Source organism: Protopterus annectens, chromosome 8.part0 (genome assembly GCF_019279795.1).
Source record: "Protopterus annectens isolate FY-2018-M chromosome 8.part0, PAN1.0, whole genome shotgun sequence".
Taxonomy (NCBI): domain Eukaryota; kingdom Metazoa; phylum Chordata; order Ceratodontiformes; family Protopteridae; genus Protopterus; species Protopterus annectens.
In genome coordinates, this window is record NC_056741.1 from 1,660,212,772 (window position 1) to 1,660,240,761 (window position 27,990).

Below are 27,990 nucleotides of genomic sequence, written 5' to 3' on the forward strand. Positions count from 1 at the left end.
ATTATCAGTCATGGCCATAAGACACAAAGCTGACAAGAACCAAAGAGGAGTGACTAAGAATCCAAGATATCCTGAAAAACAGAGCTCAAGTGGATATCATTTTGGTATACCTCATCTAAACACAAATCACTGTATCCATTAATACAGAGTCACAGAAAAATACAAGAAAAATCAACCTCCACAATTGTCTTTGTTACTATTACTTTTATCATATTTTATATTAAACATCCATTATTAAAAATAAAGACTGCTTTCAATGTAGACTTGATTTTGGCTACAACAGCATACATTTTTAACAAATTCATTAAAATCAAAAAAAAAAATAAAGCATATAAATACAAGAGAAAGGATTTGATAAGAGTGTACATTAAGCAATAACTGACAAAACTGTTTTTAAATAAGAAATTATCCTATAATTCAAGTTGCTTTACAAGTGTGGTAAAGTCCATTGTTCTTACAGAGTTCTCTGGAGTCAATGCCTTTTTTCAAAGGGAAATTAAGACATCCACAATTCTACAGTTTTTCCAAAAAGACTCATTTGGCATTTTAGTAATTAATTCCTGACTGTATAAATTAGGAACTTGCATTTCCTACATGGCACAGTCCCTCCAAGCATTTCTAAACTGTGCACAGCACCATCAAAATGAATGTGGGTCCTTAGATGTTTTAATGATCGTAACGGTACTGGTTCACAAATTATAAAGATGAAATGACATACTGAATGCCCCAATCAAGCTAAAAAGGCATCTGTTCAACAGAATTTTTAAAGACAGTTTCAGACCATCAGTACAAGATGTATAACCAAGACAACCAATAAACTTACAAATCCTGGCTTATGCTCATAGGTAGAAGATGGTGCAATCATTATATATAAACTACACAAATGTAAAGTCAGAACATGATCACAAAAGGCAGATATTTTTGAGCCTTCTAAGTGACAATGACACTATTTTGTATAAAGCAACACATTTGTTTCCCCGTGTAAATTTGTTTCTATCAGTTTTGAAAATATTGTAAACTTCTAACTTTTTTGTAACTGAGTAGGAGGTTGGTTTCTGAAATTCATGATATAATTTGCATAACAATCAAAGTAGAGAGTAGGTCTGCAAAGAACAGAGCACATCATCAGCAAGCTCTCTTTCAGGTGTACCAGTTTCTCAATTTTCAGTTCCTTGTGTCAGGATCTGGTACAACTATATAATGACTATTTGATAGAAATTAAGTAAGGATCAACCAACCAAATGGGAATGCATCAAAATAGTCTTTACATGGCAGTGAAAGCCATGCACACCCCTGAATAAAGAGGTCCATTTCACCCACAGCCCCACATACAGCTACTGTAATGACTGACATATCTTCAATATAAGTTACAAATCCCTTGGTAGATGCATGTCCAGTCTGTTGGACTTAACAGATATCAGTGAGGCAGTTATTATGCAATGAAACAAGGCAGTATTTTATAAAAAATGAACTGAGTTATACTAAAATGGGTGGAAAAAGAAAATGTTTAGGTATCATTTGATACATTAGCTGACTTCTAAATTAGCTGAAAGTGTGGGTGTGCATATCCTGCAAAGGACTGAAATTCAATTCAGAATTAGTTATTTGAATTCTGACTTCTGCTGAGAGGGCACTGAGATAAGTTCTGGCTTCCCCCTGTGGCCTTAAACAGTATAAAGTAGGTATTAGAGAGTGAATAAATTAATATTTTTTATGGCATGGAATGTAAACATTACCAATTTACTTAAATGTTTGAGATTTGCTACTTTTTAAAAACATCATATCAGATTTGCTTGACTAAACCTTAACAAAGTGCTACATAGAACAAAAAATATGTCGACAGGTGAAGTTTCTATATGGCAGCTCACTTACTTTGTTAAGGAAACACCCTTCATTTCAGTACATGTACAGTGAACTTCAGAAACTTATGGAAAAGCTGCAGAACTGTCACTGTGTATTTCTTTATATGTTAATGTAAAAGAACACTCATCATCAAGAGTTCAGAAGTTCATGTGATACAACATCACCTTCCTTAGTAAATGTGGACATTGGGCATTTATTTGCAGGTTGGTAACCAAATGAGTAGGATCACACAGGAAGGAAAGCCCCACTTGTTGCCTATTTCTTTCCCAAAGACAGATATATTTCTAACACAACACAATGTACTCTAATTTGAAACTGTAACTGGACTGCTGAGAAAATATGTACAAGGAAAGCTCTAGGTCTTAAACTGTTAGCATTGATGAGTACCTAGTAAGCTTTGTTCTCAATCTGCTGAGACTTGCTATCTCTGTCGAGAAAGCACACATGTTCTGCACCTTTATAACTCACATGGTATGTCTGGAATCGTACTGCATATATACCACCTGTATAACAAGTACTCCTACACTTTCAGCCCATTTGTGTGTATCAAGAACTTCTAAAGGAAGAAAAACACTTGAGAACAAGATTATAATTTTACAGTGGATAAACAAACAAAAAACCTGCATGCTGACAGCATATGATGTGACCTTCTGCAAGCAAGTTTCAACTAGTGTTGACTACAATGGGAGAATAAAATGAACAAGCACTGACATTTCTGTTACTGCATCACTGCTTTAAGCCTTAATTTGTGGGAATGTAGCGTACGCAAATCATATGACTGTGGCTTTTGTGGGCAACTTAAAGCATGGAACTCCTGTATTTTTGATATGTTAAAGACATATTTCCATTGCGTTACATCTTACTTAATTAACAGCTTAATTTACAGTTTGGAAGGCCTGGACAGAAAGAAAAAAAAAGTCCAGATAAGGATTTGGAAAGGCAGAACGTTTTGAGGAAAAAACAAGAACATGTTATATGGAAAACATGGTATTTCAGAATACTGAAGAATGCCAGAGATCGCACACAGCATGAAGAACATGGAGTTTCACTGATAAGCGCCTAGAGAAATTTAACTCATAGGGATTCACTGAAATAGGATAAACAGTATATTGATTAATACTTCTCCAAGTTAGCCTCAACCACATCATGGGCTAAATTTGTGGTTCTTAGCTTTTATGTGGACCCAGTAAGAGGTATATTTTCTAGTGCTCAGTTTCACATAAAATGTTTTTAAGGCGTACATTTATTAAATGAGAATCATTTCAGCTCAGTTAAGTCATTTTGTAGTATGCCTGGTCAAAACAACAAGTCCGAAATTTAGCAGAGCTAATGTCTTGTAAAAACCTTTTAATTGTGTCTCAGAATATAATACCTCCAAAAGTAAGAATGCCCATGCAGAGCTCTTAGAAGTGCATTAATATTGGGAGTTTTCAATAAAATTTGATTTCATACCAAGGATCCTGCCTGACTCTGAGCAGGTACCATCACAGGAACTGCTCCCATTCTAGCAAGATTGGATGGTGTCATCCCAGAAACAAATGGGGGATGGTTTGGAGCTTCTTGAGATGTTGCCCAGTTTGCATCAGTAGCTGAGTCACCTTCATGCTGCATATAGTGATTAAAAGTGTTCCCATTCTGAGGAAGAGAATACACAGCTACTGGATGGTTGGACTGGCCTGCTGCTGGACTGAGTGCCTGTGCATTTGCATTAGAGTATAGAGGGTTGAAACCCACAGTGCTTCCTGATGCAGCCATTATGGATGCAGTGTCAGATGTTGCCATGGAATAGTATGGCTTGCGATCTCGGCTTGTGTTTACTGAGGATAGGGTGCCATTTTTTGATATGACATCAGGACTGGAGCTTTTAGCCCATGAAATCCTCTTTGGGGCTTGCGCATCTTCCCTAAAAGTAAGGAAAAAAAAACAGATGTTAGTGAAACATTACAGCAATATACAACAATGACAATAACCATCATTGTTACAGTATTATTACAGCATGGTATAATAATGACCATAAGCAACATTAGTGAGGGATTATAATATAGTACAGCAGGAACCTTAAGCATCAGTAATGAGGTATTACTATAGCATGCTACTGCAGTAATCATAATGATCATTAGTGCAGTATTATTACAGCATGGTAATGTAGTCACTATATTGCAACATGGTACTATAGTGGCTATAACCAACATTTGTGAGGTTTTAGTATAGCATAGAACAACAATAGCCATAACAATTATTAGTGCAGCATTTTTTTAGCATTGTGGTATTCTAAGCATAACCGCTATTAATGAGATATTATAGCATAGAAAAACAGTAATCATTGCAATCATTAGTACAGTATTATTATAGCATGATACTATTGTGACTATAACCACCATTAATGAGGTTTTACTACAGCACAGAACAATGATGATAGCAATCATTAGTGCAGTATTATTACAGCATGATACTGTAATGACCATAACCAGTATTAATGATGTATTATTACAGCATATAACAATGATCACAGCAATCATTAGTGCAGTATTATTACAACATGGCACTGTAATGACCATAACCAGTATTAATGATATATTATTATAGCATAGAACAGTGATCATAGCAATCATTAGTGCAGTATTATTACAGCATGGTACTGTAATGACCATAACTAGCATTAATGAGGTATTACTATAGCACAGAGCAACAGTAGCTATAGCAATCATTAGTGCAGTATTATTACAGCATGACACTATAGTGAGCATAGCCACCATCAATGAGGTATTAACAGAGATGAGAACAACAGTAATCATAATAATTATTAGTGCAGTATTAGTACAGCATGGTATAACAGTGACCACAACCAAGATTAATAAGATAGCACCATAGGGTAAAACAACAGTAACCATAAACATCATTAATGCAATATTATTATGGCATGGTATTTGAGTGGCCATAACCATCATTAGTCCAGTGTGTTTACAGCATGGTAAGATATTGGCTATAGCCATCATGAGGCATTATTATAGCATGAAAAGATAATGACCATAATCATCATTAGTATGGTATTATTACAGAATGGTACAACAGTTACTATAACTGTCATTAGTGCAGTATTATTTCAGAATGGTACAGCAGTTACTATAACCATCATTAGTACAGTATTATTACAGCAGGGTACAATAGTTAATATAATTATCATTAGTACAGTATCATTGCATAATAGTACAACAGTTACTATAACCTTCATTAGTACAATATTATTACAGAATAGTACAAGAGTTACTCTTACTGCCAGTATTACAGTATTATTACAGCAGGGTACAACAGTTACTATAACCATCATTACTACAGCATTATTGCAGAATGGTACATTAGTTACTATAACCATTATTATTACAATATTATTACAGAGTGGTACAACGGTTACTATTACCATTATTAGCACAGTATTATTACAGCATAATGCGATGATTACTATAACCATTAATACAGTATTATTACATAATGGTCCAACAGTTATTATTACTGTCATTACTACAGCATTATTACAACAGGGTAGTGCAGTTACTGTAATCATCATTAGTACAGCATTATTGCACAATGGTACATTAGTTACTATTAGTCTAGTTGTCCAGCCTGGGTTACCTGTGATAGTTCCGTTGAGCAAAAGCTGGACATAAAACCAACCAACCTGCCAAACATGAACTGAGAATTGCTATGCTTAATAGAGGTTCACCAACAGGATGCAGCTTGGAAGTGGATGACATGATGATACAGAGGAGACTGGACATCCTATGTATCCAAGATACAAGACGGAAGGGCAATGCAGCAAAGCCACTTGGGTTGGGATCCAGAGTCTACTGCTCAGGAAGGGGACAGGCTAGAAATGGTGTAGTAATTCTGTTAAGAGAGAGCCTTCAGAAGGCAGTGAGGGATATCTTCAGGATTAATGACATACTCATGGCAATCAGACTCCAGTGTAATAATAGGGCAGTATTCATAATCTCAGCCTATGCCCCACAGCAGGGTTGTGATAGTGAGGAAAAGAGTGCATTCACACAGCAGTTGCAGGACCTACCAGAAAAAGCAGGACAGCATTAATTGGTCTTGATAATGGGTGACTTGAATGCACATATCGGGACAGACAGAACAGGATATGAGAATTGCCTGGGTCCACATGGGTAGGGCAACAGGAATAAAGAAGAAGAAGCCATTCTAGACTTCTATCTGCCAAATGGATTGATAGTAGCCAACACATGGTTCAGAAAGAGAGACAGTCACAAGATCACATACAAGAGTAGCCAACATGCAACCCAGGTAGACTCCCTCCTAGTAAGAAAAAGGCACTGTGATAGAATCTATGATTGCAAATTCATCCCCAGTGAAATAGTTGGCCCACAGCATAAACTGCTAGTTGCCACAAACAGCTGCAAGCACTGGTCAGACAAGGCTCTAAGGTCAACAGAGACCAAGCTGAAGACCTGGAAGTTGACTGGAAAGAAAGTACAACAGTTCAAGGAATTACTCAGGGCTCTAGCACCCCAAGAAGAAGAGGAAATAGGTAGAGTTAAACAAGAATGTCAGCACCTAAAAACAGCATGTGTTAGGACTGCAGAAAAGATATGTGGCCAAGCCAAGTATGGAAATAAGGTACATAAGGACAGCTGGTTGTGGAATGCAGAAGTCCAGGAAGTCATCAAAAGAAAGAAGGAGTGCAGGAAGAAGTGGGAGATAGAAAAGACTGACCAGGCTAGGAAGGACTACTGGTTGGCTAACAAAGAAGCTAAGAAAGAAGTTGCAATAGCAAAGAATAGGGCATTGGAGACACTGTACCACCTTCTGGAAAGTGACTCAGTAAGGGGCACAAAGAAACTATATCAGGTTGCAAGGCAAAGACAGACAGATAAAAAAGATAGTCAGACACCCTTCATAAGGGATGCCAGCAGCAACCTGCTCACCAGTCCACATGACATCAAAGGCAGATGGAAGGAGTATTTCCAGCAGCTTTTGAATGAAGAAAACCCCACTGAAGCTGTACTGCCCCAGAAACAGCCTATGATCAGAGAAGAAGAGGAGCCCACCTTAGAAGAAGTAAGAATAGCACTAAGGAAAATGAAGTCAGGGAAAGCAGCAGGCTCAGATGAGGTCAGAGCAGATTTGATAAAGATGCTGGGTGAAATAGGGGAGTAAGGGCTCCTATGGGTACTAATAGCCATGTGGAGAGAAAGGTGTATTCCATATGACTGGAGAATAAGCATAATTGTGCCAGTGTACAAGAACAAAGGGAACATCTACAACTATTGGCAGTACAGAGGTATCAAACTCCTATCACACTGCATGAAAATTCTGGGGAGGGTGATTGATAAATGGATATACAGAGTAGTAGACTGTAAGATGGGAGATGAGCAGTTTGTATTCAGATCAGGATGCAGCACAATTGACCCAATGTTTGCAGTGAGACAGATACTTGAGAATAATCTAGAGATGAGGAGAAAGTCCAAATGGGCATCCCTAGACTTGGAGAAACCATATGACAAGGTCCCAAGAAAGCAGATCTGGGCAGTACTGTGGTAGTTTGAAGTCCAAGAAACACTGGTAGAATTAGTGCAGGCTATGTACAAAGATCCAATGACTCAAGTATGAACAGTGTTCACAGAGAGGTTCACAGTGGGAGTGGGTGTACACCAGGGTTCAGCTCTGAGCCCACTGCTGTTCATACTGGTGATGGACTACATTAGCAAACAAGTTGGAGAGGACAGATCAACAAAGCTGCTGTATGCAAATGATGTGTCATTACAGGCAGACTCTGAGATAGAACTTTAGCAAAGGATAGGAAAATGGAATGCAAAACTGAAGGCACATAGGATGAAATTAAGCACAGATAAGATGGTGGTAATGGCAGCAAATTGGGGAAATCATAAGAAGCCGAGAATAGAGATAGAAGGGAAGATAGTGGAACAGGTAAACAGCTTCAAGTATCTGGAAGGGGTTGTTGAGGAGAAGGGAAATCTGAATGAAGAGGTCAAAGCTAGAATCAGAGGGGCTGCAGCCAACTGTCACAGAGTGTCAGGTGTAGTGTATAACAGAAGGATACCAAAGAAGCTGAAAACTAAGGTGTACAAGACAGTGGTGTGACCAGTACTACTCTATGGTACAGAAACTTGGGCAGTAAAAGCAGAACAGTTGACGAAGCTAGAGGTGATAGAAATGAAGTGCCTGAGAAGGGTGGTAGGATGTGGGACAGATGAAGAAATGAAGACATGAGAGCAGAAGCCAAAGTAACTTCAATTGCAGAAAAGATCAAAGAGAACAGATTACGGTGGTTTGGACACGTGCAGAAAAGCAGAAGACAATCTGGTGAGGAAGATTTGGGACAGACAGGATGAAAGTAAGAGGAAGCGAGGATGTCCAGCAAAGAGGTGGGTGGATTGTGTGAAAGAAGATCTGCGACAGGCATGAGTGCTGAAGAAGGCAGGAGTGTGGCACTGAATCGAGAGAGTTAGCAACAGTTAACACGATACCCTGACCCCATGTAGGAAAATGGGAAAAAGGGGGCTGATGATGGTACATTACTTACTATAACCATCATTAATACAGTATTATTACAAGATTGTATAACAATAACCATAACCATCATTATTGCAGTACTACTCCAGAATGATATAACAGTACTATTATAATTAGTACAGCAATATTACAGCAGGGTGCAACAAGTACTAAAACCATCATTAGTACAGTATTATTACAGAAAGGTGCAACAGTTACTATAATCAACATTAGTACTTTATTAATACAGTATGGTGCAATAATTACTATTAGGGTCACTAGCACAGTGTTATTACAGTATGGTACAATGATTACTATAATCTTTATTAGTAAAGTATCATTTCAGAATGGCACAACAGTTACTATAATCATCATTAGTGCAGTATTTTTATTGCAGCATGGTGCAGCAATAACCATAATCATGACTAGTCTTACAACAGTCATTAATGTGTTATTTTATTCTAGCATTCTATGGTACAGTATAATCATAGAATGGTACATCAGTTATTATAACTGTCATTACTACTTAATTTTATTACAGCACGGTATAACAATAACCATAATCATCATTAATGAAGTATTATTATTACAGCATGAAACAGCATTTACTATAACCATCATAGTACAGTATTTTATTATAACATGGTACAACAGTAACCACAGCCATCATTAGTACAGTATTATTACATAATGGTATCACACTTACTATAACCATCATTAGTACAGGATTATTACGCAATAGTACAAGTAGAAAAAAAATAGTCTAGGCACACTGAGGACGACTAGAAGTTAATTTATTGTAATAAATCTTAGTACACAAGCACTTTCACCCTACCCAAGGTACCTTTAAAAACTTTAAAAACATTTGGCGCCTTCTTAGTGGGCAAAGGGTATTTCAATGAATGAATTTTAGTTGATTTTATTCCCTTGAAAAAGCCTTGCATTTCGGCAGGGTGAATGTGCTTGTGTACTAAGATATATTACAATAAATTAACGTCTAGCCATCCTCTGTGTGCCTAGACCATTTTTTTCTACTTGTGGTTCCTGGCATTTTATGGTCTCCACCCTACCTTGGCAATAGTACAACAGTTAATGTAACCATTAGTACAGTATTATTACAACATGGTGCTGCAATAACCATAACCATCATTAATGCAGTATTATTTTAGAATGGTATAACAGTTGCTATTACTGTAATTAGTATAGTGTTATTACAGCATGGTACAACAGATACTATAACCATCATTAGTACAGCATTATTTCAAAATGGTAGTGTGGTAACTATAAATGCTATTAGTGCAGTATTTCATTACAGCAGGGTAAAACAATAACCATTATGATGTCCCTCTGGGCTAGTAACCAAGCAGACTCAATCCTCACCACTGACACCATTGAGGCACATTCACTTAGAACAAAAATCGATACACAAAGTATTTTTAGATGCAGCTCTCTGCACCAAGCACAATTTCCCTTAACAGTACACAGGGAATGCACTCCAGTCCTGGGGCTGGACTTACTCTCCAGACACCAAATAAGACTCCACCTTTCTCACTGCAGAAAGCAGTGCTCTGTGTCCCTCTTTCAAGTACCTGAGACACACACAAATGCACACTGTTTGAGATTAGATTTACACAAACACACACACACACACGCACGCACGCACACACACACACACACACACACACACACACACACACACACACACACACACACACACACACACACACACACACACACACACACTTGGAAAATGCTAGCACAAATTTACCCACTATGCCACCTCCACCCAGACTATAAGGTAGATTTCATTGACACCAGCCAGCCACTTTAAGGCTCTTACCAGGGTATCCAATTACTCTTAGTAAAATTAATACTTATGCAAATATTAGTGTTAACCAATTGGCAAGACTTTCAGGAGTGTGATGCTACAGTGCCATTAAATAAATGCAAGTACTCTCAAGGATTGAAATATTTTCTAAAATACCAGCCACAATGAATTGTTTAGAAATATTTAATAGTAAATAGTACAAAAATGAGAATACTGAGTATCTATTTATAATAAACACCAGAGTTTCAATTCACAGGAAATATACAAAAATAACACAGATGAAAAGACTCAGACAGATATAGAATAACAATGCTTTTAGCTAATCTCACTATATTTCACTAAGTGGCTGAATAATTGCTGTTCCCTAGTTAAGTTACTTACTAAAGCAAGGCAAAATGAAGTGAGTGAGGGTCTTGTTAGTTCCAAAACAGAGTGCTGAGTGTCATCTGTCACATCTTTCACTACTATCTAAATACAATTTCATTGCTGGCTACAGAATGACATCACATCTGATCTCCTGATTCTGTGGTTCCCAAACTACCCCTGGCTAGAAGTTGAGCCAGGATCTAGCATAGATGTGCCACAATACACACCTAGAACTTTACTAAGGCTTATTACAGCATTTGGAGACTGTAAAGCAACTCCAACCCTTTCATCCTTCCTGCAGAGACTAAGCAGCCATTCTCTGGCACCCCAAAGTAGCAATTAGTTCATCACTAAGGACAATACAAGCAGGATACCAGCCCAGACATTGCTTCGTTAGCTGCATTCAGGCCAGTGAGATAAAATATGCATGGCCTAAACCAAGTCATTTAATTTCAGGCTATTTGTCTTAAGATTAGCTGGGCTGAGCTTAACCCCTTCCCTTCCAGCATCCTCTGTTAACACATATACATGTAATCTGTTACAATGCAGTCTGACATACATGCGCATTTCTTTTCTGTCCAGCAGGACCCACTGTTGACAAATTTTTAACACAAGCAACCTTAAAAATACATTTTAACACAAGCATCTGTACACATCAGTCTGATATCCATATGACATAAAATTCTTTACAAAACACCAGCTAATTATACTGGCATATTTTACACATGCATTGCCCTACTCTCTCTGGCATAGCTGTCACTGCCTCACATCATCACAACCATAACAATCATTAGTACAGTATTATTATAGAATGGTGCAACAGTTACTATAGCAGTCATTGGTGCAGTATTTTATTACAGCATCATAAGACTGTTACTATAACCATCATTGTACAGTATTATTTCAGAATAGTACAACAGTTAATATAAACCATCATTAATACAGTATTACTACAGCATGGTACAATAATGACCATAACCATTATTAGTATTTTATTATTTCAGAATAGGGCAACAATTACTATAAGTGTCATTAGTGCACGTTTATTATTACAAAACAGTAACCATAAACATCATCTGTCCAGTATTTCTACATCATGATATAACAGGTGCCATAAATATCATTAGTGCAGAATGGCAGGAATATATGAAATTGACTGCAACTGTACTGGAAACCAGCTATTAGTACAGTATGCCAAGACTGTTCAACAGCGACAATAACCACCATTACTGTACCGATATAAAACAATGACCACAGCTATTGATCATGCTGTATTATAGAAATTGGTGATAGTGACCATAAGTATCTTGAAAACCAAGTGAAAGTGCAATATATTATTCAACCACAATTACAACTATTATTAGTGTAATATAACAGCATGGCATGACAGCTATTACAACCATCATAACTACAGTAACAGTGACTGTAATGTTCCTTAAAAACAATTGTTATTGCAATATTAATGAATGTGGCAACAGTGACTGCAACCATGCTGAAAACAAGGCATTACTGCAGTATTACAGTACGGTAAGACACAAATAATATTTATTTTTATTTATTCAAGTAGTAATATAGTACTCTATGACAGAGACATTACTCATTATTAGTGCGTTATTGCAATGACCATTACCATTATTATTGCAGTATTACATAATTGTATGACAGAGAATATAACCACCTTGAAAACATCATTACTGCAGTACATCACTTTATAAGCATCATTACTTCAGTACATCACTGCATGACAGTGACCATAACCATCATTATTGTGGTACATCACTGTATGATAGTGACTAGAACAATAATTACTTCAGTACATCATTATATGGCATTGTATAACAGTTACCATAACTATCATTACTTAACTATATCACTGTATGACAGTGACTATAACCAAGCTGGCAGGCTAGAAGAGCATTATTGTCTGGGATTGAAATATTTCTATATATGTATGTATGTATGCATCATTACTTCAGCACATTGTTGTGTAACAGGGGATCATAACAATCATAACTACACCAAATCACTGCATGGCAAGGGTCATAAGCATCATTACTTCAGTATATCGCTGCATGACAGGGATCATGAATATCATTGCTTTGGTACTTCACTGTATGACAGAGACCATAACCATTATTACTGTGGTACATCACTGTATGACAGTGATTGTAAACATAGTTACTGTAGTATATCACTACATAACACGGATAATAAAGATCATTACTGTGGATCATCATATGACAAGGGTCATAACCATCATTATTAAGGTACATCACGGCATGACAGTGCCCCTAAACATCATCCACAGTAGTACATCTCTTTAAGTCAGTGACCATAACATTATTACTGTAGTACAGTGAGATCATATTCGGAGGCTAGTGTTCACTCTACATAATAAGGAGAGAAGATTTGTGGAGGCCAACCCACTTAGGTTCTTCCTTCATCTCTCCTTGCTCTTTACTAAAAAAAAAAAAAAAAAAAATCATCTGCTTTTACTGTATTTGTGTTTTCTCCTTCTTTATTTTGCTTTCAGCTCTTCTTAAAAGTACTCAATTTTATTTATTCTGCTGCACTTATTGCTGCTTGGTAGTAGCCTGATTAAATTGTAATTGTTATTCTAAGTCTTTTGGTTTAAGCACTTGGGCTTCATACCTGTTGTTTTACATTAAGAAGGTTTGTGGTCTACACTGTTGTGGCAGGACAGGTAGCTTACATCCTTCTAAGCTGGAAATTGCTGATTGAAAGCTCAGTGTCTACTATTCTAAAAGTGCATTAGTTCTGGTTTAAGCACTTGGGCTTCAGGCCAGTTATTCTACATTAAGAAGGTTTGTGGCCTGCACTCTTCTGGGAGGAGAGGCTGGATTCTGCCCTTCTGAGCTGGGAATTTCTTGTCACAGGCTTATTGTGCTTGCTTATTCAAACTGTTTCTTTCTGAAATTGGTGAGCCTTGTTGCTGTAGCATAGGACCAGATTTAGGCCTGCTGAATCTAGCTTTATTTGTATAACATGAGCACTGATCCAGGCCATCTTTTTTGGAGAAGGTTCCCCTGCACCCTAGTAGCGGGAGTGTGCAGTTAGAACTTGTCTTATTGAAGACTGCTTGAACAGGGCTCAGTTTTGAGTTTTTTTTCTGATTAATTGGGTAACTTGTTTAAATCAGATTGTTTGTTTTCTATTGTTTATATATATATATATATATATATATATATATATATATATATATATATATATATATATAATTTGCACTTTATTCATCTGCTTTTACTGTATTTGTGTTTCTTCCTACTTTATTAATAGGGGCATTGACTACAATTCTGAGATATATAACAATAAGTATCTTTTTATGCGCATTTAAAGTGTTTTTTTGATTTTATCGTTTTTTTTCTGAAAAAAAATATATATATATATATATATATATATATATATATATACACATACATACTTGTTTCCAGTCTTTCTAGGCTAGTATAGGCCAGTATTCAGGTTAAGTGCTAATTCAGGGCTGTGTTACTGATCTCTGTGTTTGCCCATACCTTACTTGGATAGAAGGAAGTTTCTCTGTTCACCTGTCAGAGACGGGAGCTTTGAGCAGCCTATCTGTCCCTGGAGGAGTGGTTTCAGGTCAGACAGTAGTAGTTTATTGGCCATTTTTGGGCTAATTTCTATCTCTTTCATTTCTCTGCTATAAAAAATGCATTTGCCCGGTTTTGCAAGCCGGGCAGCACCAGTTAGCTAGGGTATAACTATTCCCGGCTCCACAAAGTCTCCTCTTCAATTTTTCCCTTGGAACTAGACAAACGTTCAACTGAAGCACTCAAGCCATTCATTTCTCAGCCCGGCACTTGCTCAAAACTCATAGCAAGCACTTATAAACCCTAGCACTACAGAAGGACAAGGCTCTCTATTCGACCTTACCAGCCATTCAGTAAAACAGTTTACTGTACCTATCCAACTGCCTCATGTACACAGACAACCCTCTCCTCCTACCACCAAACACTAACACATGCGAGAGATGTAATTATACAGCCAAACTGGAGGCTAAGCTCTCTCAACCCAAGACTGGATCAGACAGTCAAGAAGAGAAGGGAAATACTGGCATCACACCAACAGTCTCACACAGACCCATTAAACCAGCACAGGTAAAAAACACACGTAAATACACAAAAACATACTCGGAGGCTCTAAACAAAAATCTGCAAAAGCAACAGAGCCCTCTAAAGCAGACATCCAATCAACCACCACCCCCCAACACAATCCATGAAACACATACTTCACAAAATCAGTGTGCCATGCAATCACAGCCCTGAAGGCAAAATAACATACCCAACATACTAGTAATAGGTGACTCTATAGTCAGGCACACTGATGTCCCACTCACTAGACTGAATAAGGAGAAGGTTACTGTTAGCTGCCTGTTGGGTGCCAGGATCCGTCACATAACACAAGCACTCAGGTCACTCTAGAACAAGTACAAATAAGACTCTGTCATTGTCCATGTTGGTGTGAATGACATGAGCCATACCTCCCTGGACTACATGAAAAGAGACATGGAAGAGCTCTTTGATCATGTAGCCCAGGCCGGTATGACCCTGACCCTGACTAGCATCCTGCCCTCTCCAAGAATTATACCACGGTATAAAGAAAAAATTATCAATTTCAACAATTGGCTAAGTTTTTGGTGTCATTCAAAGGGGATCCAGTGTCTTTTTGCCTGGGATGACATGCTCAACAAGCCACGCTGCTTTGCTAGAGACGGCTTGCACCTGTCACCCTTAGGTTTTCGTATACTGGCCAAGGCTCTTGTCATCCCCATATTGCCTTTTTTAGGCAAGGCTCAAAAGACAAACCCACCACCGTAAATAGCACAAGTAACAAAAATCTGAGGGTAATACTACTCAATGCCAGAAGTCTAAACCTCAAAATGCATGCACTCAAGGCACTCCTCAGTATGGAGAAAATTGATATATGTGCAGTAACAGAAACCTGGTTTAAGGCTCCAGAGAGCACCCCAGCACTACCAGGCTACAACTCATACTATACATTTCAGCCACAGAACCTGGACCGAAATACAAAAGATGAGGGAGTATCCATATTCATCAAGGATACCCACACCTCCAGGTTAGTGGCACAGCACAATGAGCAGAGATTATCCACGTGCAACTAACAACGGCCAAAACTGCAATTCAAATTGTAGCTTGCTACAGATCACCCACCATGTCTTAGGACCCCCCCATTCCGCATTTCTGGAAATACTGGATAACATAAAGGTCCTACCAAACACCCTAATATTGGGTGATTTCAACTACCCAAGCATTAACTGGGAGAACTACTCAAGTACTAACTCCCTTGCTCAACATTTCCTAGAATTTATAAACTCAGACACCCTGGAACAACTGGTCAACACTCCCACCAGAGGTGACAACATATTGGACCTGGTCTTCACCAACATGGGCGACCGGTGTTCCAGACCAGAGGCCAACCCCTCGCTGGTTAGATCTGACCATAAACAAATCACTTTGGATATCCATATTCCGCCCCCACCCCTGGACAAGGAAACCACCATGAAAAACTTTTCAAAAGCAAACTTTGCATTACTTAAGACAGAGGTGTAAAGTTTCAAAGCCCCCATGCTAAAGAATAACACTGTCCAAGCTGCAAAATCCTTATTCATGCATTCTGCGGCCACCTACAAGAATGCATGGATCATGCTATCCCAAGCAAAACCAAGATCCACTCCTCCAAGAAAAGGAAACCAGTCTGGTGGACCCCTGCCATAAACAAGCTATACAATAGAAGGAGGAAACTAGTACAGAAAAGAGTAAAATCCCAAGAAGGGAAGACATCCCTGATCAGTATCAGCAAGAAACTACGATCCCTCATAAAATTGTCCAAGGCAAGCTTTGAAAGAAAACTTGCCCAGGACCCCAAAGATAACCACAAGGCATTCTTTAGCTATGTCAAGAATCTAAGTGGCAATGCTCAGATCTGCTCGAATTTGGTGTAGAATGGCACAAAATACACTGAACCAACCAATATTGCCAACATCCTGGCAGACAGGTTCAGTGCAAACTTCACCCCCTCTCACCCCCAAAAGGGCCCATAACCATACCAGAAGAATGTAGAGCCCCAAAAATCACAGAAATTCAGGTTAAAATAGCCCTCTCCAAAGCCAAAAACACAGCATCAATGGGACTGGACTGTGTCCCAGACTGCGTCCTTCATGTGCTCAAAGATGAATTAACCCCTCACCTAAACACACTGTTCAAACTCAGCCTCTCCACAGGCTACATACCCATATAGTGGTGCACAGCAACAGTTATTCCACTCCACAAAGGTAGAGCCACAACAGACCCTGGGAACTATCACCCTATAAGCCTGACTAGCTTGGTCTGCAAGGCTATCGAGTGCATCATCATGGAACTCATTAACAGAGACATTGGGAACCTCAAAACACTTGGCCCTACCCAGTTCAGCTTTTTTAAGGGCAGATCATGCCTCCTTAACCTGGTGGACTTCTTTGAGAAAGTTACCAAGGCTATAGACGAGGGAAAGGTGGTACACACAGCCTACCTAGACCTTGCAAAGGCCTTCGACACCATTCCCCAGTCTGGTATTATAGACAAGCTCACCAGCCTGAACATAAACCCCTATGTCACAAGATGGGTTGCCAGTTGGCTCACGGACAGAACCCACATGGTGAGAGTTGCGAGAGCTAGGTCTGACTCTAAACTGGTTACAAATGGCATTCCCCAGGGTTCAGTCCTAGGACCCCTCCTGTTCAGCCTATACTTCTCAGAGGTACAGACAAACACAGGAGGACTATGGCTGCCCAAGTTCACAGACTACTGCAAACTAGGGGCTATAATTGACGCACCAGCTGACACAGACATCCTCCAAAAGGGTCTCACTGAAACGGATACCTGGTGTCAAAATCATGGCCTCAAGCTAAATGCCAAAAAGTGTATAGTTATTCCCTTTGGAAATAACAAAGTACCCACAAACTACCACATAGGTGATAGTCCCCTAAATATGGAAAACTTAATAAGGGATCTGGGGACCCAAGTAGATAGTAATCTCTCCTTTGATGATCACATTGCCAAAGTGGTTAGAAAATCCTTCTATGTGGCCCACCTAATCACAAAAGGGTTTTCATCCAGATCAAAAGAGGTCATTGTGCCCCTCTACTCATCACTCATCATACCCATCATAGAGTACAATGCCCCATTTGGGATGTACCTTACAAGACACCTGCAACAGCTGGAATGACCGCAGAAGTACCTCACCAAGAAGATCACTGGCCTCAAACAGATGCCCTATGGAACTTGACTGAAGAAACTCCAGCTGTACTCAGTTGCATACCGCCTTCTCAGAGGTGATCTCTGCCTGACATATAAGGCCATGTCCAACCCAGAATTGATGGACATGTTCCACCTAAAGAAAACCTTATCCCCTCAAGCCACACACTCTAGGGATCAAAACCTCACCACAACAATAAATAGGATGTGCTGAAGGGATAGATTCCTGTCCCAGGGATTTCCCATGCTTTGGAACAAGATTTAAATCTACATTAGGCAGAGCTCCTCACTAGCACTCTTCAAGAGAAACCTTGATGAGTGGATGGGAAACAGAATGTTTACCCCGGGGATCACTTTAGTGGCTCTGCTAGACAGAGGCACAGGGAACTAATTTAGGGGGTGGTGAAAGCCAACACATTCTGGCTAGGCTTATAAATGCCTTCAGGCAGACAGCCTTGTACCTACCTATGAACCTGTGATCATCACTGTATGACAGTGACCATAACTATCATTACTGTAGTGCTTCACTGTAGGACAGTGACCATAACCATTATTACTGCAGTACATCACTATATGAAAGTGACCATAACCATCAATACTGTGGAACATCACTGTATGACGGTGACTATAACTATCATTACTGCAGTACATCACTGTATGACAGCAACCATAACCATCATTCCTACAGTACGTCACTGTATGACAGTGACCAAAGCCATCATTACTGCAGTACGTCACTGTACAACAGATGCCATAAATATCATTAGTGCAGTATGGCAGGAATATATGAAAATGATCATAACTATACCAGAAACCAGAAATTAGTACAGACAATAACCACTATTAGTGTATTATTGTACCAGTGCACAACAGTGACCATAGCTATTGTTCATGCAGTATTATAGAACTTGGTGATAGTGACCATAACTATCCACAAAACCAAGTGAAAGTGTAATACATTATTAAACTACAGTGACCATAACCATCATTAGTGTAATATAACTGCGTGGCATGACAGTTACTGCAACCATCATAACTACAGTACCACAGAACTGCACAACAGTGACTGTAATGTTCCTTTAAAAAAAGTGTTATTGCAATATTAAAGAATGTGGTAACAGTGACTGTAACCATGCTGAAAACAAGGCATTACTGTAATATTACAGTAATGGTATGAAACTGATAATACCTATCATTAGTCCAGCTTTAGAGCAGTGATCCCTACCATAGATAGAATTCTATTACAGTGTTGCAGGACAGTAACCATGACCATCAATAGGGCTTTATTACAGCACTGTATGACAGTGAATATTACCATCATTGGGACAGTATTATAGCATTGTATGATAGTGATCATCCAGACATCATTATTCCAGTATTATAGCAAGGCACAACAATCAGTATAGCCATCATTAATACCGTATTACAGCACTGATCAACAGTGACCATAAACACCCTGAAAAATTTTTATTGTTGTAGTACTGCAGCTTTTCATAACAGTAATCATAACCACCATTAGAGAAGTTTTGCAATACTGTACCACAGCGTCCAATACTATCCTGAAAAAAACATATGCAACAGTAGTATTACTACACTGTACAGCCATGATCATAATCAACATTAGAGCATTATTTTAGTAATATGTGACAGTTATTACGACCACTGAGAGAGACCACATACATTAATGTAGGGCTATTATACTGTAGGACTGTGACCATAACAATCCTTAGTGCATCATTACAGAATTATATGAAGGCAATCACAACCATGATTAGAGTAGTAATACAGTACTCTATTAAAGAGGCAACTCTCATTACTAGTGCAGTACTGCAGCATTTCACAATGACCATAACCATCATTACTACACTATTACATCATTGTATGACAGAGAATATAATCATCCTGAAAACATCAATACTGCAGTATACCACTTTACAACAGTAAACATAAGCATCATTACTTCAGTACATCACTGCATGACAGTGATCATAACCATCATTACTGCTGTACATCACTGTTTGACAGTGAACATAACCAACAATAGATCAGTACATCACTGTATGACAGAAGTCATAAACATCAGTACTGCAGTACATCACTGTATGACAGGGGTCAAATATATCATTCTTGCAGTACATCAGTGTATGACAGTGAAGATAACTGTCATTACAACAGTACATCATTGTATAACAGTGGCCATAACCATCATTACTGCAGTAAATCACTGCATGACAGTGAAAATAACTATCAGTGTGGTACATCACTGTATGGCAGTGACTAGAACAATCATTACTCCAGTACATTATTGTATGACAGTCATCATAACCATCATTACTTCACTATATCACTGTATGACAGTGACCAGAACTAGCTTGGCAGGCTAGAATAGCATTATTGCCTGTGATTGAAATATTTTATGTATGTATGTATGCATGCATCATTACTTCAGTACATTGTTGTATAACAGGGGTCATAACCATCACATCATAACTACACTAAATCACTGTATGACAAGGGTTATAAACATCAATACTTCAGTATATCACTGATTGACAGGGACTATAAACATCATTACTTCAGTATTTCACTATGTGACAGAGACCATAACCATCATTACTGTGGTACATCACTGTACGACAGTGAATGTAACCATACTTACTGCAGTACATTACTATATAACAGGGATAATAAACATCATTACTGTGGTACATCACCATAAGACAAGGGTCATAAACATCATTACTTCAGTACATCACACCATATTACAGTGACCATGACCATCATTACTGAGATACATCATGGCATGGCAGTGAACATAACCATCATTACTGCAGTACATCGTTGTATGACAGTGACCATAACCATCATTACTGCAGTACATCGTTGTATGACAGTGACCAAAACCATCATTATTGTAGTGCATCACTGCATTACAGTGACCATAATCATCATTACTGCAGTTCATTACTGTATGACAGTGACCATAACCATCATTACTGCAGTACATCGGTGTATGATGTCACCATAACCATCATTAGTGTATTACATCACTGTATGACAGTGACTCATAACTATCATTACTACAGTACATTGCTGTATGACAGTGATCATAACCATCATTACTGCAGTACAACTGTGTATTATGTGACCATAACCATCATTAGTGTGTTACATTACTGTATGACTGTGATCATAACCATCATTACTGCAGCACATAGGCTCACAGGAGGTTACTAGGCTAATGGTCCTATGGCCCTTACAAGCCTAGTGAAGTTAACCTTTGTTCCCAAGAGTGTCTGTTATGGGTAGACACTAAATCAGCACCTACTACCCATACCTATGAGGGTCACAGGTGGCCCCACCAGGGTGAATTTACAGTTTCCCATCCAATCATCCAAATTACACTTAAATTGGGTCAACGAGGGCCTCTGCTTAACATTGATTGGAAGTCTGTTCCAGAGATGAGGTAACCTCTGCGAGATAAAGCTGTCCTTTCTGAAAGTTCTATTGATGTCACATACCAGGTTAAGGTCCCTTGATCATATGACATATGTACCATTTGACTTGCGAATGTGAAGCATTTCCATTAAGGCAGGGATGCATATTACCTTATATGCAAAGTACAGGTTGCCTCTGAGCAGTCTGTAAGAGACAGTGATTTCAGTCTGGCCACATATGACATGTGCTGGAGACCTTGAATTTCCTTTGTAAGAAACCTTTGTGTTCTCTCCAATTGCTGTAAGTATTTAAGTACATATCAAAGTAATCATTATATTCTATTACTGGCCTGATGAGGGAAGAGTACAGAGGGGTTATAATCTCCTTTTTCTGGCAGTAATGCCCTTACTTATGAGGTGAGCAGCATATAATGCCCTTCTTACTGCTGTGGAGACATGCTAATCAAAGGTAAGGGTGTTATCAACCTGTGTGCCCAGGCCTCTCACCAGTGACTGTGTGCTTTAGGTATTGCTATTTATGGAGTAGTTTTCAGGAATATCACCCTTGCCAAAGGGGCTGATAATGCATTTTTTGCACTGAATGTAAGTCCATGACTTTGGCACCAATCATTAGCCTGTGTAAGTCCTTCTTGTAGAATAGTGACATAGTTAGGGGACTGAATGATCACTCCTAGTCTGCAGTCATCAGCAAACTTTGTCAGCCACAGATCTTTAGTTTTTGCCATACTTTGGAGAAGTCTATTCTAAACAGTAGGGGCCCCAGAACAGACCCCTGTAAGACACCACTGATTACTGGTTTGCTGCAGGAGGTAGAGTCTCCTATTTTGACTGTATGAGTTCCATTGGTGAGCTAGTTTGCAACCCACCTGACAATATATGGGTTGATACCCAGCTGGGTAAGTTTATCAATCATGCCTGAGTGAGGGATGATGTCAATGGCCTTAGCTAAGTCTAGGTAGACTGTATGCACAGTTTTACCTTTCCTCAAGGGCTTTGGTGACAGTCTTGAAGAAGTCCACCAAGTTTATCAGCCATGATCTATTTTGATGAAGCAAACTGGGTAAAGTTGAGTGTTTGTAGATTACCTATCTCTTTGTTGATAAGGTCCATGACAATATACTCCATGGCCTTGCAGATAAGGTTGGCTAGGTTTATGGGTTTATAGTTCTCAGGGTCCATGGATGCACCCCCTTTATGCAAAGGGTTGACAGTAGCTTTTCTCAATTTAGTAGGAATGAAACCCGTGCTAAGGCTGTGGTTAAACAAGGTACCCAGCGGTGTTGCTAATTCCTGTTTTAATCCATTAAAAACACAACCTGGGATGTTGTCTGGTCCCACTGCTGCTGTGTTTTTAGCCTTGGAGAGGGTGTTTAAGATTTTCTCCTTGGAGATAATAGGTGCGGGACAGGTGGTAAGGATGCTTTGTGTTATATGTGGCAGGGACAGGAGAGTGAAGTTTGCACTGAACCTGTCAGCCAGAAGGTTAGCTATATCCACTGGTTTTATATAATAGCACTATAACAGCTTTTTTACAGTGTAGTATTACAAAACTGTATGGCATTGGCCATAACCATGCTACAGCAATATTAGTCCCTCATGACTATAGTCCTTCTCTCATTCTGACTAGTCAGCCATCTTTTTCTTCCCTTTCCAACCCCTTATTATGCTGACATCATTTTATTTATTTTTCCTCAAACTCTGCGCTTTTCATTACTCCCTCACTCAACCTATCACCTTCATTCCTCTCTTTTTCCTACCATTTTTCTTTTCTCTCTCCTCATCTGTTTACTTTTCTACTGTAACCATATCCTGGACTTAGTTCTGTACATTTTCTATTACTTAATATTTATTGATTTTATTGCTGCTTTGCCTCCTGTTTGTCTTCTCTCTCTAGTAGAAATGCCTTCTTTAGTTCTGTATGCCTGGAACTACTTTTACATCCCTAATTATAATAAGTAATGTTGTTTCAACTAATATGAACAATTACATATATTGTATAATATAATCTTTTCTTTTATTGTTTAATATTACCAGTTAATGTGTGTTAAAATGTTTTTTTTTTTCTATACTGTATGTACTTATACTGAGGTTTTCTGTCTGGGTCTCCACTGAGAATGGATCAAGTTGCCCAGTCAGGCTTTCCCAGTAAGCAATGATAGTGACAATTGCTACAGTCAGATGACAGTTGGGCATTATTGAGCTCTGAAGCATTGTATCACATAGAATATGAAAGCATTGTGTGACACTGGACAAAACCCATCACTGATGCCATTTTACAGCACTGTATAGCAGTTACAACAGTGACCACAACTACTGTTTTTGCAGCACAGGGTGACAGTAAGTATAGTCACAGTTAGTGTAGTATTACAACATTGTAGGAGAATGACCACAGCCATTCCTAAAGCCCGTGTTAGTGAAATATTACAGCATTGTATGACAGTGGCCATAATCATCTCAAAAGCATCGTTTCCATGCAGTATTGCTGCATTATGCTGGCTATCCACATCATTACTACAGTATTACAGCATAGTATGATAGTGACTGTAGCTATCATTAATGCGAGTAGTCAACATGCATACCAAGTGTCTGAAAGACCGATGGTAGGAAGTAAAGTAAAATAAGTTCACTGTAAGTTCTACTCCAGGAGGTCTATCTCAGAATTTCTTCAGGTGTGGAAATCATATCCCAAACGCTCCCTACCCCAGATGTCATCCCAGAAACCACACCTCATTCATTTTGCCATTTTATATTTTCATATTCACAGCTCCATATTTATTCTTGCCCAGAAATGTATTTTACAATCTTCTACATGCTCTCTTCACTCCTTTTTCTGCACTGTATATGCATCAGGACATCCCAGCATTTTTCTACATAACAGCAGCACCTATATTATCTCTTATTCTGTGCCTGCATCATCATTTTATTTATTTTACATTTGTTTACCGGGATAATCCGACTTGATACATGTCCATTTCAGTGGAGGCCCGGGGAGAAAAGCTCCAGATAGTCAATATTACATCGGTTACATAAGACATTAGATAACACTACAAAATGTAGGGCAGAGTATTTAGTACAGAGGTTTAGTAATGTTCCCACATAGGGACTCACAAATTCTGTGGTCTGACACAATTTTAAGCAAAAAGACATCAAGAAATGGAAACATAACTTGGTTAGGTAATTACATGTTACGGCATTTACAGCTTATGCTTTCAGTTTATAATTTAATCAGGGTTAGTGCATGGGCAAAGCCAGTTTGCTTTGAGATGCTGTTTGAGGTATTTTTTAAAGAGACTTAGGGAGGATTAAAGGGTTATATGATTTGGCAGTGAATTCCAGGTTTTGCCAACAAAGCTGGCAAACAGGGATTCACCAGCAGAGTTATTAGGTGTGTGGGTTTGGACCAGTAGTTTGTTAGCTGATCGTAGGGATCTCAAGTTTCTATATAGCTTAATAATATTTGTAAGTGAGGAGGTATCCTCATGGCAGTATAGAATTTTGTACGATATTAGGAGTTGATTGAATTGAATTAAACTAGGCAGTTGTAGCCCCTCTAGTTGTTTCAGGTACTGGCAATGATGGGTTCTATAGGTAGAGCCAGTGGCGAATCTGGCAATATGGTTGTAGCTATGGGAGAGCTTAGTTAGTTCCGATTTGTTGAGGTTTGAGAGTGCAGGTGAGGTATACATAAGAGTAGAGAGTAGGTGTGATCGGGCGATTGCAGTTCTAGCCAGTGGAGTTAAAAATGTCTTATTTCTATACAGTGATCCAAGTTTCTTATTGATGGTCTGTATGGTTTTGTTGACCTGTAGGTCAAATTTAAGATTATTATCTACGATAACCCCTAGAAGCTTGGTGTGGGTATCTGGGGAGATAATAGTACCATTGTTGGACATGACAGAGAATGAGAGTGTGGTTGTTCTACTAGTTGGGGTGAAAAGTAAAAGTTTGGTTTTATTGGGGTTCAGGAGTAGGCATTGGTTGATGAGCCAGTTTTCAATATTATTAAACATATCCTGGGTTAAGATTTGCAGTTTGGATGGGGAGGTGGCTGAGCAGATCAGAGTGGAATCATCTGCGTACTGAATGCAGGTAGCTTTAGGGATAGCAGTGTGAAGGTTGTTGATGAAAATAGAGAAGAGTAGTGGACCTAGTATGGAGCCTTGAGGGATACCAAGTGTGAGAGGTACCTGGCTGGACAGCTTGCTCTGCCATAATACTGCCTGTCGCCTACCAGTCAGGTAGGACTGGAACCACTGGATTGCATGCTCATTAAGGGAAACTGACTTTAGAGAAAGAATGAGAAGTTCATGGTTGATCATATCAAAGGCTTTTGATAGGTCAAGAAAGAGGGCAGAGGATAGCCTATTGTCGTTCCTGTTTTGATTTATGGCATTAGTAAAGGAAAGGAGGGCTGAGGTGGTGCTATGGTGAGGCCTGAAACCATGCCAGGAGTCGGATAGTAAGTTATTCTGTGAAAGGTATTGCATTAGTTGCTTGTGTACACATTTCTCCAACATCTTGGCTAGTGGGGAAAGAATGGCAATAGGTCTATAGTTGGATATATCTGTAGAACTTCCACCTTTATGGAGTGGGATGATGTGGGATATTTTCCAGAGGGAGGGGATAGTGCTTTCAGATAAGGTTCTGTTGATCAGGATAGAGATGGGAAATGCAATGGCATCTGCAACTATTCGTAGGTACTCTGCAGGGAGGAGGTCAGCAGAGAGGGTGGTGGGTTTTAGTTTTTTTATGTGTTTTGATAAAACTTGTGGATATGGGTTGGAAGCTAAACTGGGTGTTGTTAGTGGATAAATTAGAGGTGGGGTTTAAATTTGTGCAAGTTAGTTGATTTGCTAGAGATTGGAATGTTTCAGTGAAAAAGTTGTTATAAGCATCGGCTATGGTCTCTGGGGGACTATGGGTGTGGTTGGCTTGGATTGGGGTGGTAGAATGACCTGGGTGAAGAAGTTGATTTAAGCCTGCACAGAACTTTTCAGGGTTGTTTTGGTGGTTTTGTAAGATATTTTGGTAGAAGCTTTTTTATCTAGTAGAATGGATTTTTTGTTTCATTCCTGAGTTGACGATATTTTAAGTGGTCAAGTGGGGCTTTAGTTGATCTCCAGTTAGCCCAGGCTCTATTTATGGTTTTGATTTTTGATTTGGCATCTTTTATGAGCCATGGTGCTGGGTTCAATCTAGTTTTTATTGTATGTGCAGGAGCATGGGAATCTAGGATACCTAGGAATTTAGTGTTAAAGTGAGCTATAACCTCTTCTAATGGCAGATTTTTTAGTTGCAACCAGTCAACTGCTTTTAGTTCATTTAGGAAAATAACAGGGTCAAAGTTTTTCCTGTCTCTAAGTGTTTTAAATTTGGTTTGGTGGGGGTTTTCTGCCTTATGTTTTATGATATAGGTTAGTAGATGGTAGCTAAGGTCATCAGGGAGAGTCCCAGCTGTGTACGCCTGGGGTTGGTTATTGACTAGGATCCAGTCTATGATACTTTCCCTTTTGGTAGGTTTGTTTATTCTGGTGGGAGAGGTTATGGTCTGTTTCAACCCAGACATGTTTATAGGAGTAAGGGGGATTCACAGGAGCAGGGGTGCCAATCGGTATTGAAGTCACCAAGAACTATGGTTTCTTGAGGATAGGTACTGGATAACCAGTAAAGGATATCCCTTAGGGTATTAATGTTGTTGCCTGGTGGAATATATGCACAGATTATGTACAAGCATTAATTATTGTTGATCTGTAGTTTGGTTATGAGAAGTTCTGCATTGTTGAATTGGGGTGGTTGAATGGTTTCTCTATTAACAGTTACGGTATTTTTGTAAAGGACTGCTATCCCACCTCCTTTCCTTGTAGTGCAATCTAGCCAGTGAATATTATATCCTGGAGGTAGTATCTCATTATCAGTAGTACTAGGTTAGTATGGTCTAACCAGTGAATATTATATCCTGGAGGTAGTATCTCATTATCAGTAGTACTAGGTTAGTATGGTCTAACCGGTGAATATTATAGCCTGGAGGTAGTACCTCATTATCAGTAGTACTAGGTTAGTATGGTCTAACCGGTGACTATTATAGCCTGGAGGTAGTACCTCATTATCAGTAGTACTAGGTTAGTATGGTCTTACCGGTGAATATTATAACCTGGAGGAAGTACCTCATTATCAGTAGTACTAGGTTAGTATGGTCTAACTGGTGAATATTACATCCTTGGAGGTAGTATCTCATTATCAGTAGTACTAGGTTAGTATGGTCTAACCGGTGAATATTATATCCTGGAGGTAGTATCTCGTTATCAGTAGTACTAGGTTAGTATGGTCTAACCGGTGAATATTATAGCCTGGAGGTAGTACCTCATTATCAGTAGTACTAGGTTAGTATGGTCTAACCGGTGAATATTATATCCTGGAGGTAGTACCTCATTATCAGTAGTACTAGGTTAGTATGGTCTAACCGGTGAATATTATAGCCTGGAGGTAGTACCTCATTATCAGTAGTACTAGGTTAGTATGGTCTAACTTGTGAATATTATATCCTTGGAGGTAGTATCTCATTATCAGTAGTACTAGGTTAGTGCGGTCAAACCGGTGAATATTATATCCTGGAGGTAGTATCTCATTATCAGTAGTACTCGGTTAGTAT

General features: G+C 38.9%; 1 protein-coding gene across 1 annotated transcript in view; it reads right to left on the bottom strand.

Moving 5' to 3' along the window:
* Window positions 1–390: 390 nt before the first annotated feature.
* Window positions 391–27,990, bottom strand: part of ESAM (endothelial cell adhesion molecule) — an 863,910-nt gene continuing 836,310 nt past the window's right edge. Inside the window, exon 7 of the mRNA XM_044081182.1 lies at window positions 391–3,766. Coding sequence (XP_043937117.1) covers window positions 3,310–3,766 — 457 coding nt within the window. The 3' untranslated portion in view covers window positions 391–3,309. The remainder of the gene's footprint in view (window positions 3,767–27,990) is intronic.